We start from the raw sequence: 13,338 nt of genomic DNA on the forward strand, positions 1-13,338 counted from the left end.
TCTAGGGGCACTAATCAATGTTGCCCATCACTTAGGTGTAGATACTTTTGCGATTTTCTTTCAAATCTCTGAAAGATTTACCACTCATTTAATATGAAATCTTGACTTTTGGGCCAAAATACTGGCTCATAGATATCCAATTGAGTGGCAAGTATATGGGGAAAAATTCCAGTTTTTTTGATGTTAGCCTTAAGGAGGACATAAGAAAATGCATTTGGCAAACATTGGATGGTAAGAATTTCCCTCATTGTTATGTGAAAATGTGCACCATGGGTAGGGACACTTGTGTTCGTTTAAAGTGTTTGTGCGGTCGGGACTCTTTTTCCCTTGAACACTTGGGTGCACCTTCCTCCTTGGTGGGTGGCCAAAGTAGGAGGATCCGAGTTGGCAGTTGTGATCAAGCTCCTTTGTTTGCTTGGCTCGCGAATTATCCTTGGTATCTACAAGAGATGCCTACATGTTTCATGGCTAATATTTGGAGGGGAGACGTCCTCCCTTGTGGGCATTCGGGTATGTGAGTCTAACGGAAACAAAATGTAAAAATGAATACGTGATAGGCTGTGTAAGGTGGGCTGGTAAATTGGAGGATAACGTGTTGGGAACTTGGGCGTTCCACATTTTAAATCACAATTCATGTTTAAGGGAAAAACCAGAGGGAAGCTTGGATGTGAAGAGACTTTTGGTTAGAAGGGTGGGTGGATTCAATCATCTTCTCTTCTTCCCGTTACGCGAGGAAAGAAAAAACGAAGGCTCTCGTCTTCACCCTCTGTAGAAATAAGCTTGGCTGTAGCTGTGGATATGGCTATGGGTATGCCTGTGGTTATGGTCCGCGCCTTCCTCCGAGCTCATTCTGCTGCACTGCCTCGCAACATCAAAAGCTCGGATATGGAAAAAGCAACCACTGCCTGATCTTCGTCTCCGTCAGTGACAGGAACATTCCTGGCATCCGGAAGCCGAAAGGAATGTCAATCGTCACTCCAATTGACACTGCAAAAACCCTAGCCATCAACTCGTTGCAGTTCCCCTTTCTGCACCTCTGAAAAAGGTAACTTTTCTTCAGCCCGCGCTCGAGTGTCATGTATCTGGCCTCCGTATTTTGTCATATCGCCTCCCTTTGCCTTCTGCGCAGTTATGTTTCCTGCTACCACTCCTTGATCGCAGTTGGAGGCCCGATCTTGAACAATGTATCAGGCCAAGAAGTTTTCGACGACAAGCCTCGTACCCCACAAGAGCTCCCTGCCCGAGCAACGGCCTCCTATATCAGCAGCAGGGCACAATATGAGTTTGAGCAATGGTGCAAGTGACATGGTGCCTGGTGTAGCAGCAGCAGCGGCGGCAGCAGCAGCCACTAAGCAGAGGCTACGATGGACTTCGGAGTTGCATGAGCGCTTTGTTGAAGCGGTTACCCAGCTTGGGGGTCCAGATAGTGGGTACTCAGACTTGATTTGCATTCTTACTTTGTTAATTTGCGTTTTTGTGTCACATCATATATGTCAGTGTTGTTATGAAGGAGAAATGTATGATCAGGGGTTTATTTAGTGAATTTTGGTTTTGTAAAGATCAAAACGTAGTGGCACAGCTGATCACAAATGGGTAAAGCCATATGGACAAGGGTGACTGTATTGAATTTATGCTAAATAGCCAAGCTCAGTGGCATGTATTGGTTTCTTCAGTCAAGTTTTTAAAGGTTAAATACTCACTAGTGTTCTTGATGCCTATAACTTTTGGTTAATGTCAAAAACTTCACCAAAGTGATGGTTCAGGAAAAGGGATAACACAGAAGCAGTGAAAGTGAATGGCAGAAAGTAAGTATCCAGGTGAGGAAAGATGGAAGCTGCATAAAAGTGGCCATACACGAGGAACTATCATTTGTATTCAGGAAGATAGGAAACTGCATTAAGAGCTACAAGAGTGGCCATCATATACACCTGTGGAACTGCACTCATAGCCAGCATGTCTGGATGAACCAGTTCGCAGGGGATTGACTGCAGACCTCGGCTCCTTGTACATTGTTGTTGTGACCTAATAGATGCTGCATGTAGTTCTGCTCAACCTAGAGCATGCAGGTGTTTCAAGTACTCTTCAGTAGGTCAATTGAGGATATGTTAATGCAGTGTTGCTTTTGGTGGAGTGCAAACAATGTTTTACGTATTGAGGCACCTCATGGATCTGCAGATCTTGGCCCGATGTAAGGGAGCCTATGCAGAAGAATCCAAATAAACTGCCCATCCCTTGTATCTAGTAGTATTGTAGTTTGTCATGATTTGTGAAAAGCAATAGACTAATCCAATTTTGACATTTCAGCAGATACGGAGGAAGATTCTTATGATAGTCTTTGCCATCCATTTGTTGTGTCATGTATGTCCTTGGCACCTTGTGTACTCATGTTGCATTGATTGTGGATCCTAGCCCTTTTCGTATTTTCTTCTATTTTTTAATTATCATTCTTGCGCACTCTCATTCACTGTCTTATTTCTAACAAGGTATCGATGTCCAAGTGAAGCATAGTCAAGTGGCATGTGGGAGGGGGGACAGGGATGGGGACCGGGGGGGGGGGATGGGGGAAGATAGGGGATGGCAATCTAATACTTATATGTTTTCTAGATATAATTGAGATACTTTATAATGAAACTAGACAATTAAAAATCTTCTTAAAATCATAAATGTCACATAAAAGAATTGAAAGCGGAAACATAACAATTGTTAAATGAACAATGAATACTCAAATTAAAGAGTACAAGTGACAATGCCAAATGATGACTTCAACATGTGAAGTTGATACTCAAACTAAATAAAAGAAATAATAATGAGTAGAAGTCTAGAAGTGATACTCAGGGATAATCCCCTCCCTCTAAGTCCCCTTTTATATGAGAGGGTAGGGTAGGGATGTTACAAAATCTATAAGAAGAGGGTGTGCCACCAGGCTCGACAGGTTTCCCTTGGAATTCTTCCTAGAATTCTAGAATCAATTTTGATACACTGCCTCCATGATAGAATTGTTGGGCATGCTTTGCTTGTTGCTCTTGCTTGTCCTCTTGTTGTTTCTCCCATACCACAAATTGATATGCGAGTGTAATCACACTCTTTTTCAAGATTCGTGCATTGATGCTCACAAATACCAACTCATTTGCCTTTTGCACGCCTAAACTAATTCATTGTTTTGAAGGAATACGTGATAGGAGCTCCATAGTTGCTCCAAACAAGAGGAGCTCATAGCAGAACTCAAAATATAGATAGCCAATGCCTATAACTTGGGTCTCTTGGCTTCATTGTCCTTCCATTATAAGGTAGCCTCAACTCTACACCTATCTTCCTATGCATCCTCACTATCATATATGTCGTGATGAGGTTTGTATCTTTCAAGATTGTCTCTGATTTTGTGTCTTTCGTTCGAGCTAGGGACCATCTTTCTGAAGACTGTCATCCAATCAACAACAATGTCAATATCCGGATTACCTATTCTCTTCTGAAACTCAGCATCCACCAATACAAATACAACTGCATGGAGAGGAGAATAATAACTGTATCATCGTGTGATGCATAATGTGTGTAACTCCTCATACCCTTGTGTCATCTCACTATCCTCATCTTTATCATCAAAAGGTAAGAAATTATGCAATTTCTCAATCATTCTGTCCATAGCCTCAAAATGCATGGTTGTATACTGTTCACAAGTCCTGGAAAATGCATCACTAGGTGCATCATGGCATCAATTTGATGCACATCATCCCAAAATGAGGTATCTTTTGTACATTTAGTACATTTTATCCATGCAATAGTACATTGTATCTTCTGCACATTTAGTACATTTTATCCATGCAACTATATCCGGATTTCCTATTTTCTGAAACTCAGCATCCAATACAAATAAAACTGCATGGAAAGGAGAATAATAACTGTATCATTGTGTGATGCATAATGTGTGTAACTCCTCATACCCTTGTGCCATCTCACAATCCTCATCTTCATCATCAAAAGGTAAGAAATTATGCAATTTCTCAATCATTCTGTCCATAGCCTTGAAGACTTTTCCAATGTACGATTGTATACTATTCGCAAGTCCTAGAATATGCATCACTAGTTGCATCATGGCATCAATCTGATGCACATCATCCCAAATTGAGGTATCTTTTGCACATTTAGTACATTTTATCCATACAATAGTTGAGAAAAATAAGTGCATGTGTGTGATACTTATCACTAATGAAGATTTGTCTCAAAGGAGCATTGCATTTGCTTAAGGGACCAAGCATAAAAAAATTATAGGCAAACTATATTTTTGAGTACTTCAAAAGAATCTTCTTGGATTTCTTGTCAAACTCAGCACGCATGAAGTGATGGTTCTACACAAACGTTTCCATAGCATCTACTTTCTTAATCACAGGCTCAATTCAATCCAACTTGTCAATGTCTCTTACCAAATTATTCAAGCAATATGTTATGCAAAAAGACATTGTAATGTGTGGATATGCTTGTTGAACAAAATCACATATAGCTCTATTTGCTAGTACATTCGATGACTTGCTAGTTTTAGTGGCATCATGAAAGTTTATGAAATATATCTCACCACGTGAATATGCAACCATACCATGAATAGATCGCGCCTTCAAGCGTTTGACCACCCCTCTGCAATCAAAGTTAATCCATTTGATTGCCATAAACTCCTTATGTTTTCAGCTACAATCTCCAGCATATGTCTCTCCTTTTCTAAAAGAGTCATGCGCAAAGACTTGGAGGATGGTGGAACATAGGAGGGCCTATATATCTTGCCACTTGAATATGCAACCATACCATGAATAAATTGCCTTCGAGTGTTTGACCACCCATCTGCAATCAAAGTTACCCCATTTGATTGCCATTAACTTCCTTGTGTTTTCAGCTATAATTTCCACCACACATCTAAGACTTCGAGGATGGTGGAACATAGGAGGGTCTTGCTTCTCCTATCTTTTTGTACATGTTCTTGAAGTACCAGACCTAGTTGCATTGAATGTAATGTGATCATGATAGAAGAATCTCGTAATTGACATGTTTACATCCTTTCTTTTTTGGCATTTATATGGGCATCATGATTGGTCTGCGTAATATGCGTTACAATAGGTGCTGCAAGAGCTGTAGAGCTAGGTATCTCAAAAGCACCACTACGTATGTTGCTAGTGGTATGAGTTGCAATGAGTGATGGCATAGCTGAACCTTGTTTGCTAGAAGCAGCTGCCAAATGAGTGTGAATCAATTGCCACCAGCTATGATGCATCATTATATGCATCAAGAGTGGTTTGCCTAATATGTGTTATAGTAGGTGCTATAAGAGTTGTAGAGCTAGGCATCTCAAAAGCACCACCACCTATGTTGCTAGTGGTGTGAGTTGCAGTGGATGATAGCCTAGTTGAACCTCTTGAGCTGCAGTGGATGATGGCCTAGTTGGTTTGCTAGAAGTAGCTGCCAAATGAGTGTGAATCAATTGCCACTAGCTATGATGCATTAATATGCGCATCAAGAGTGGTCTGCTTAATATGCGTTATAGTAGGTGCTACAAGAGTTGTAGAGCAAGGCATCTCAAAAGCACCACCACCTATGTTGCTAGTGGTGTGAGTTGGAGTGGATGATGGCCTAGTTGAACCTGGTTTGCTAGAATTAGTAGCAATAGCAGTGTCAAATGAGTATGGATCAATTGCAACCAGCCGTGATGCTCTTCTTTGTGTTGAAATGGCATCTTGGGCAGCCTTTTGTTGAAGAAATTGCTTCTCTTCTTGGCTGACTTTCTCACAAAAGAGCGTTTGATGGCTTGACTCTCTCAAGAAATGGGCCCTACTTTGTTTGCCCTAACCGTTCTTTCATAGCTAGAAAAGAGACATTTCCAATGTTGTGAGCTGTCCCTTGATATTGGCCTTTGGCCTCAACCTCACACCACCATGACCAATCATTGGATCTTGTACCCTTGCCATTGGTATGAATAATGAGGTGTAGGAGCTTGAGAAGACGTTGCCAAGGGGACTCGAGAAGATGATGCTATGGCTTGCAAGTTGTTGGTCACTGCAGTGGCTCACTGTCAATAATTGAGCACTTGTACTTTGTTGCCTGCACTTTAAAGTTCAAACTTTATGTTGCAGTCTACACTAAGTATATTCTTTGTATTGCATTGAGAGGACTTTGAGTAGTAAGTACATATTTTGTAATGTTGCTTGCACATTGTCACAAACTTATAGTTGAGAGTCTGGGTGGTAAGTACACACTTTGTAGATTGTAATGCTGCTTGCACATTGTCATAGGCCCATAGTTGAAAGTTCTGAGTGCAAAGTTCACTAACTCAATATTGAACTTTGAAGTTTGATCCCTAAACTTTGAAGGCTGAAGCTGAGAATTGTTCAACTGTGGCCTTAGAGTTGTAAGCTGTCACGCAGTGGATTGGCAATTGCAGACAGAGTTGAGAGGATGGACTCTTGTGGGATGTGTAACCAGCCTTCCTCCTCGGATAGGGTGGTAAATAACCTGACTAAGCACTATTTTGGAAAATGCTCCAAATTCATTGATTTGCTAGTCCCTCCACTTGAATTTGACTAAAAGAGCTTAGCCCTATTAAATTCAAGTCTTGGAGCTTCCAATTTTTGGAACGCTTCCTAAGGCTGTTGCTAAACCCTAATTTTTGTTGCAGATGAGGGTTTATAGTAGAGAAATCTAAAATTTCTCAGTCTCTGGTGATCTTAATGTTGTAATCTTTGGAGCAAGGTTGTAGAAACGCTGGAAGATCATTAATGATCGACTCTGGCATACCATGATACTTAAATATGTGTTGCAAAAATAATCGTGCCATATGATCAGCCTTTATTTTCTCCCTCATTGGAATGAAATGGGCTTTGCTTGCCTACAAATGGTAGTCCATATCCCATTATTTCCTATAGGAGTCTTAGGAAGCTTTCAATAAAGTCCATTGCAATGCTCTGCCAGGGCTTATCTAGAATAGGCAAGGACTGTAACAAACCTGGCATGTTTTGCCTATCATGTTTTACCTTTTGGCATAGATGCATGTCTTAACAAATTATTCTACATCATGCCTCAGAAGTGGCCAATAAAAGAAATGCTGCACTGCATTGACTGTGGCATCAATACCTTTGTGTCTTGCATATGAAGGAGTATGACTTTCAGTGATAACTTTAGGCCTTAACTGCTTTGTGACACACAATCGTCCAACATCAATACCTCCGTGTCTTGCATTCGGAGGAGCATGACTTTTAGTGATAACTCTAGGCCTTAATTGCCTTGTGACACGCAGTCGTCCATACATCATCAGAAATCCATCTCTTAGCACAAAGTGTTCATGTCTTTGGCCATTGCAAAGTTGATCATAAACATTAGCAAAGTTTAAATCAGCAACATATTGCTCTTTTATGGCATCCAACTCAGTGTGATAAACCATGTTGACAGCTGAAATTTGTGGCTTATGTGACAGTGTATTAGCCATAACATTCTTTTCACGATCAATATGTACAATTCGAAAATGAGACATAGAGAGAAAATTTGCCCATCTCATATGCTTCTTTGACAACTTTAAAGCAATCAGCATGCATTTTCAGAAATGACATATGATCCTCCTCTAACTTAGACATGTTTCCAACATTCTCACTATCTTCTTTATCCTTAGTAAAAACCAAGTATGCTGAAAGATGATTTTTCATTACTTTAGAAATGGTAGCTGTAGATACAATAGGAGGAGATTCACCTTTCAACTTACATCAAGTGTGAGTACCTTTCCCTTGTGCTGAATAGTGATATTTTTTCTACCAGAATCAATCACTACATTCATACAGTGACACCATGGCATATCAAGCAATATATCACATTTTTCAAGTGGAGCAATGAAGAACTCTTTGCTGTCCACATATCCTTGTATATGCAATCGAAGCTTTCCAATGAGCGGTGTGACGGGCTTTGCATGGCCTTTACATGCCATTCTAACTTTCCCCATGGGTCCATTTCATCCTCTCTAATGCCTAGACCGGCGGCCATGTCAACAAAGATGAAGTTGGCTTGTGCAGCATTATCAAAGAAAATCAATGTATGTTGATCCCTAATTTTGCCCCATGCTTTGACAACTCAGTAGCATCATTATTGGGTTGATCACTAACAACATCAAGCACCAATCCCATTGATGTTTTGGGCTTCTTTCCTTTAGAATCTCCTTGATTTTTTGAAATTTTCAGCTTCACAAATGAAATATTTATTTGCAGCCATTAATTCCCTACGTTGTGCCAATGTTTTCAAGCCCTTTCTTTGCTGTTTTGGCCACTTTTCAGATTGTTTTTCAGATCTGCCCCTTTTCTCAGCCTTAAACAATTTCGATTTGGTTTTTCCCCACTCTCTAGGAAGCCCGAATTCCTCCCATGCAGCAAAGCATTGGCTGTAGCAGCAGTCTCTATGAGTTGAGACATGCTAGACAAGGTGGATTTAATGCTAAAATCCCTAATTCCTTTGGGCAGCCTACAAACATATTTTTCCACTTGCTCATGAAGGGGTATAGGGCGATAAAAAGTAATATGCAACAATGTATCCCAAAACTTCTTATTATATTGCTCCAAATTCTTACATTCCTTGCCATCTAGCTTATTCCAAGGTGTTATGATGTCCACCTCAAAGGTACTTGTCAACCAATTTGATGCAAACATTTGCTTGAATTGTACCCATGTTGACGGTGCTCTACCTTACATCAAAAGAGTGGACCACCACTGTAATGCATTCCCTCACTTTCAAGAAAGTGGCTGCCTTTCGAATCTTTGAGGACTCCGTGAATTTTCCCCCTGAATAGGTTGCATCAAATTGTTGAATGGAAGTCAAAGCTTTCAGCCTATCTTGTACACCACTGAAGGTTTCAAACTTCACTGGTTTTCCACCCTCAGCATAGTCTTTTGTTGCCCCTTAAGTGTCAAGTTGTCATACACTGGCTGCTGCAAAAAGGGTGCATTTGCTGAATTTATATTAGAATCGGCGCCAAACGGAGCATTTGCATGTCTAACATTCATTCCTTGAGCCCCATAAGCATTCGGGGGTGCAGATGTAGTATCAAACATGCTGCTTTGTGCCCCAGGCATCAAGCCAATGCTGCCATACATAGGGTTTTGTATATTTTCAGCCATATCGAATACATTGGGCCTTGCACACCATGCATTGGTTGTTGCATACCGTAGGGATTAGTGCCATACATTCTCGTTTGCGGTCCTTGTTCAACCATAGCATGAAAAATCGTGCTTCCACTAAAATATCCTTGCCGCCCCATCATAGCATGCATACTCAGTTGTCCAAAATCCATTTGATTGGCACTTTTGTGATGGCCTTGCATTTGCATTCCTTGCCCTGTAGGCACCAACTGTTTTATTTCATTAACATCTTTAGAAGCTTCAAATGAAGGGTTTGGCATTATCTTCGGTGTATCTTGCTATCCGGAAGATGTAGAAGACGTCTTCTTTTTCTTGCCTTTGTTGTCCTTCTTTGGAGCATTCAAAAATCGGGTAAATTGAGGATCCTTTATCAATTGAGCAAAGAGATTTGTTGTTGTCCTAATCCGATTCTTGAAGTGGTCATCAAATTCCCCTTCACTTTGCTGGTCATTAGTCTCCTTATGCCTTGAAGGTTCTGCATCTTTCCCAATAGCAATATTTTCAGCTTGCTGTCCATGGTTTGAGCTTTGTCCAAGGTCATGCATTGCATTTCCTTCATTCCCAGGTGAATGTTCATATTGAGAGGTATCATCCTTGTTAAGTCCATCTCACTTGATGATGACATATTGATGTAATTTCTTAGTTGAGAGTAAAAATTTAGCACTAGCACAAAGCTTTGGCTTGCAATCAGGTGCCTGGGGCCCACCAGATCAAGGGATTGAGTGGTATCTCGGCAATGGAACCATGTAACCAGCCTTCCTTCCCGGATAGGGTGGTAAATAACTTGATTAAGCACTATCTACAACAATTAACAAATTCACAAAACTGAAGTGCACAATGGGATTCTCTGAACCCCTTTCGGTATTCCAACTTCCCTTGCTGTCCAAAATGACTAGCAAGTCTTTAATCTGATTTGCCCCTTGATATGAGCAGTCAATTAGCATTCACTTGCTTTGATGGAGATGGAAAATGCTTCAAATTCATTGATTTGTTGGTCTCCCCACTTGAATTTGTCTAATAACAGCTTCAGCCCATTGAATCCAAGTCTTGGAGCTTCCAATTTTTGGAACACTTCCTGAGGTTGACTCCTCTACATATGTATCCCGTTCCCCGGTCTCTGAATCTTCCTCTTCCGAGTTGCTCATGGCATCTGGTAGCTTGGCATTTTTCCCATGTTGAACTCTGCGCCCTGCCAGCCCCTTTTCCACTGTAGATATCAGTTGTTGTAGCGTCCTGTGTTGTTCTATACTTAGTTGTCCATTAGATAATGCCTCTTTAGCCATAATCAACTGTTTTTCCATAGCAGCAACATAGACGTCGTCCCCTTCATACGCTCCGTCGACGCTCATTTCACTTTTTGACTCACTCCCACTGCTAGGATCTTGCTTTTGAGCACATAACTTTGGTTGATTTACATGGGGTTTTGCAGCTTTTTCTTTCTCATCTGGCATATCACCTCTAGCTACACCCTCCCCATACTCTTCAATGATCTCCATTCTTAATTCATATAGTAGAGAAATTTGAAATTTCTCAGCCTCTGGTGATCTTAGTGCTGTAATCTTCAAAACAGGGCTGTAGAAAGGTTGGGAGATGAGAGAGAAAATTGAGGAGAGAGAAAATTGAGTTTCTCTTCGTAAAAAACTGTAGAAAATCTATCATTTGCTATGGCTATCTTGTCATAACAATCTGTAGATGCTGTCACCCGTTGTTGATTGGTCTTCTCCTATCCTTGGTTGCCTCAAAAGATGCTTGAATGGGTGCAAATTAGACCATCAGCATCTTCTCCTCCAAATGGTTTTTCTAGCATTATCTATAATGAAATATTACTTTTCAGTCTTTAAATACTGAAAATTAATCTAATAATTATTTTGGTGCTTTGAAAAATAATTTGATTCGCCAATAATGAAATTGGCTAGGCAATTTCCATTCTCGAGTGTCTTTGTGTCATCTTTGACCATCAGATTGGCGTTAAGTACCTAAACACTACTTCTGTAGAGTCACCAATTGACACTTATGGCCAAATGAATGACCTAGGTCAACAATTGGCACCAAATACCACCAAGTACCCGTGCGGTATAACTTATTGTAACTTTTGCCTTTGACATCCCATGATTTCCTCGGGTCTTGGGCTTGTAAATTTACTCTAACCCCAGTTAGACCTCACATGTGCAACATTCACTTAACCTTGCGATTAGAAATTAATCTATATGTCAAGTGAGGCTTCAAAAATACATGTCCTCATGACATGTACCCTTTAGCAATCAGTCATGCCTTGTACTTTGGCAAAGAACCAGAAGTGACTTTTCGTAAACCCACTTGCATGGTAGCACTTTTTGCCCTTTAGGCAAATGCACCAAATCCCAAGTGCCATTTTTCATGAGAGATTTCATCTTTGACAACATTGCCTTATGCTATTTCTTACAATGTTTTCTGTCTATTGCTTCCTTCGAAGGATGATGGCTCACCACAATCTGTCAACATGACATAATCAGCCACATAAATGACATCATGAACTAACCTATCTAGCTGTCTTTGCACTCTGGTTGACCTACGGAACCAATGGCCAAGATTTGCTGGCTGTTCAGCTTGCAAATTTGCATTAACAGCTTGCTGTTGTGCAAGTTCAGCATGCTGTATAGCTGGTTTTGGTTGTTCCAAAGACATATGTTCTTATTGAATTTGTGGTACATTATGGGCAAGATTTTGTTGATCATTTTTAGTATTATTCCCTACATTTTCAGTGACATTTACAGTAGGTATTTGTTGCCGTCTAATGGGCATTCTTTGCTGTCCTATTCTTACTTCCTCTCGGAATACAACCCTTTTGACTTCCTTTGTCCTTTTGGGTGTTTGTGCATGCAATCTTCTGGAAAGATAACATCATTGCTGTGTATTGCTTTTCTTTTCTCGGGATCCCATAATTGATACCCCATTTCACCTTCATCACCATATCCTAGGAAAATACATTTACTAGATTTTGGCTCAAGTTTGATGTGCTCTTCATTGCGAATGTGCACAAATGCCTCGTAGCCAAACAGTCTTAAGTGAGCATACGAATGTGGCTTGCTTGTTTGGTGATCGATTAGTCAAGTGTACGGCTGTCATAACAGTCTCTGCCCAAAATCTATGAGGTAAAGCAATATGTGACAGCATTGTACGGACCTTCTCTTGAATGGTCCCGTTCACCTTCTCTTGAATGGTCCTGTTCATACGCTCTGCAACACCATTTTCCGAGCGGCTATGCTGCAAAGAAACACTTGGCTGCTCGGTTATGGTGACTACATGGTCACGTACGCTAAATATATGCAAAGCATACAAAGTATCACTTTTGGAGCCCTTGGTAGCAATGCGAGAGTCTTTATAAAATTTCCATTTGCTACCCCAAAGGTGGTGTGATAGCCTTTATCATCTAGCTACCTTGTGCTTATCAAGCTCTTTTTGAGTTGAGGTATATGCCTCGCATTATGCAAAACAAACACAAAGGCATGCTGAAATTCTAGTTTCCATAGCAGCAAAGAAACACGTTTCTTTGCTTTCGAAACTTACGAAACGTTTCTTTGTATAAAAAACGTGGGGAGGGGGGACCTCGAAAAAAAAACATGAGTTAGTTTGTAAAAAAACAAAGGTTAGTGTTAGTCTGTGGTCGATGGAAAAAAAAAAGCAAAAAAAAAAATCAAGAGAAACATATCTTTCGTCACTCGTGACTTGTCCAGTGTGTAGGGTGTCACAACTCATGCCTCCCATCTCGCTCGTCTATCCTGATTTTGGCTCGCCGATCGTCGGTAGTTCCATGCCACGTCTTCCACTTGTTCGCTTGTGCGCTTGTTTGCCTCGTTGATTGTCCGCTCCTGCCCCGTTGACCATCGATAGTCCCAACTCCCATGCCAGCTCCTCTGTTTCTTTGCTTTTGCGTCTACTCGCTTTTGCCCTGTCAATAGTACTACGCAAAAGACAGAATTGGAGGGACCAAATGAGACCAGCCCCAACTCCTTCAGGGTGAAAATTCGCTTAGAAGAATTGGTGCAGCCTACACATGAGGATGATGAGGTGTGGGCCTTACTTGCAGCAGAGAGAGCACAACTTCGACATCAAACAAGATCTAGGGCTTTATGATTGGAGCTTAGAAGAATTGGTGCAGCCTACACATGAGGATGATGAGGTGTGGGCCTTACTTGCAGCAGAGAGAGCA

The 13,338-nt window shown here is 40.9% G+C and overlaps 1 protein-coding gene across 3 annotated transcripts in view; it reads left to right on the forward strand.

The window, feature by feature from the left end:
• The first annotated feature begins 650 nt into the window (after nucleotides 1–650).
• LOC148029679 (protein PHOSPHATE STARVATION RESPONSE 1-like) overlaps nucleotides 651–13,338 on the forward strand; it is a 39,848-nt gene continuing 27,160 nt past the window's right edge. Inside the window, exons 1-2 of one of the 3 annotated variants that reach the window (XM_087685959.1) lie at nucleotides 651–1,045; nucleotides 1,162–1,426. In XM_087685959.1, the coding sequence (XP_087542085.1) occupies nucleotides 1,183–1,426 (244 nt within the window). In that variant the 5' untranslated portion in view covers nucleotides 651–1,045; nucleotides 1,162–1,182. Of the gene's footprint in view, nucleotides 1,046–1,129; nucleotides 1,431–13,338 lie in introns of those variants that run through there. The other 2 variants (XM_087685958.1, XM_087685960.1) reach the window with 2 other exon arrangements.

The sequence above is a fragment of the Lygodium microphyllum genome, chromosome 10 (assembly GCF_053477565.2).
Source record: "Lygodium microphyllum isolate KBCC chromosome 10, Lygodium_microphyllum_v1.1.10, whole genome shotgun sequence".
Taxonomy (NCBI): Eukaryota; Viridiplantae; Streptophyta; class Polypodiopsida; order Schizaeales; family Lygodiaceae; genus Lygodium; species Lygodium microphyllum.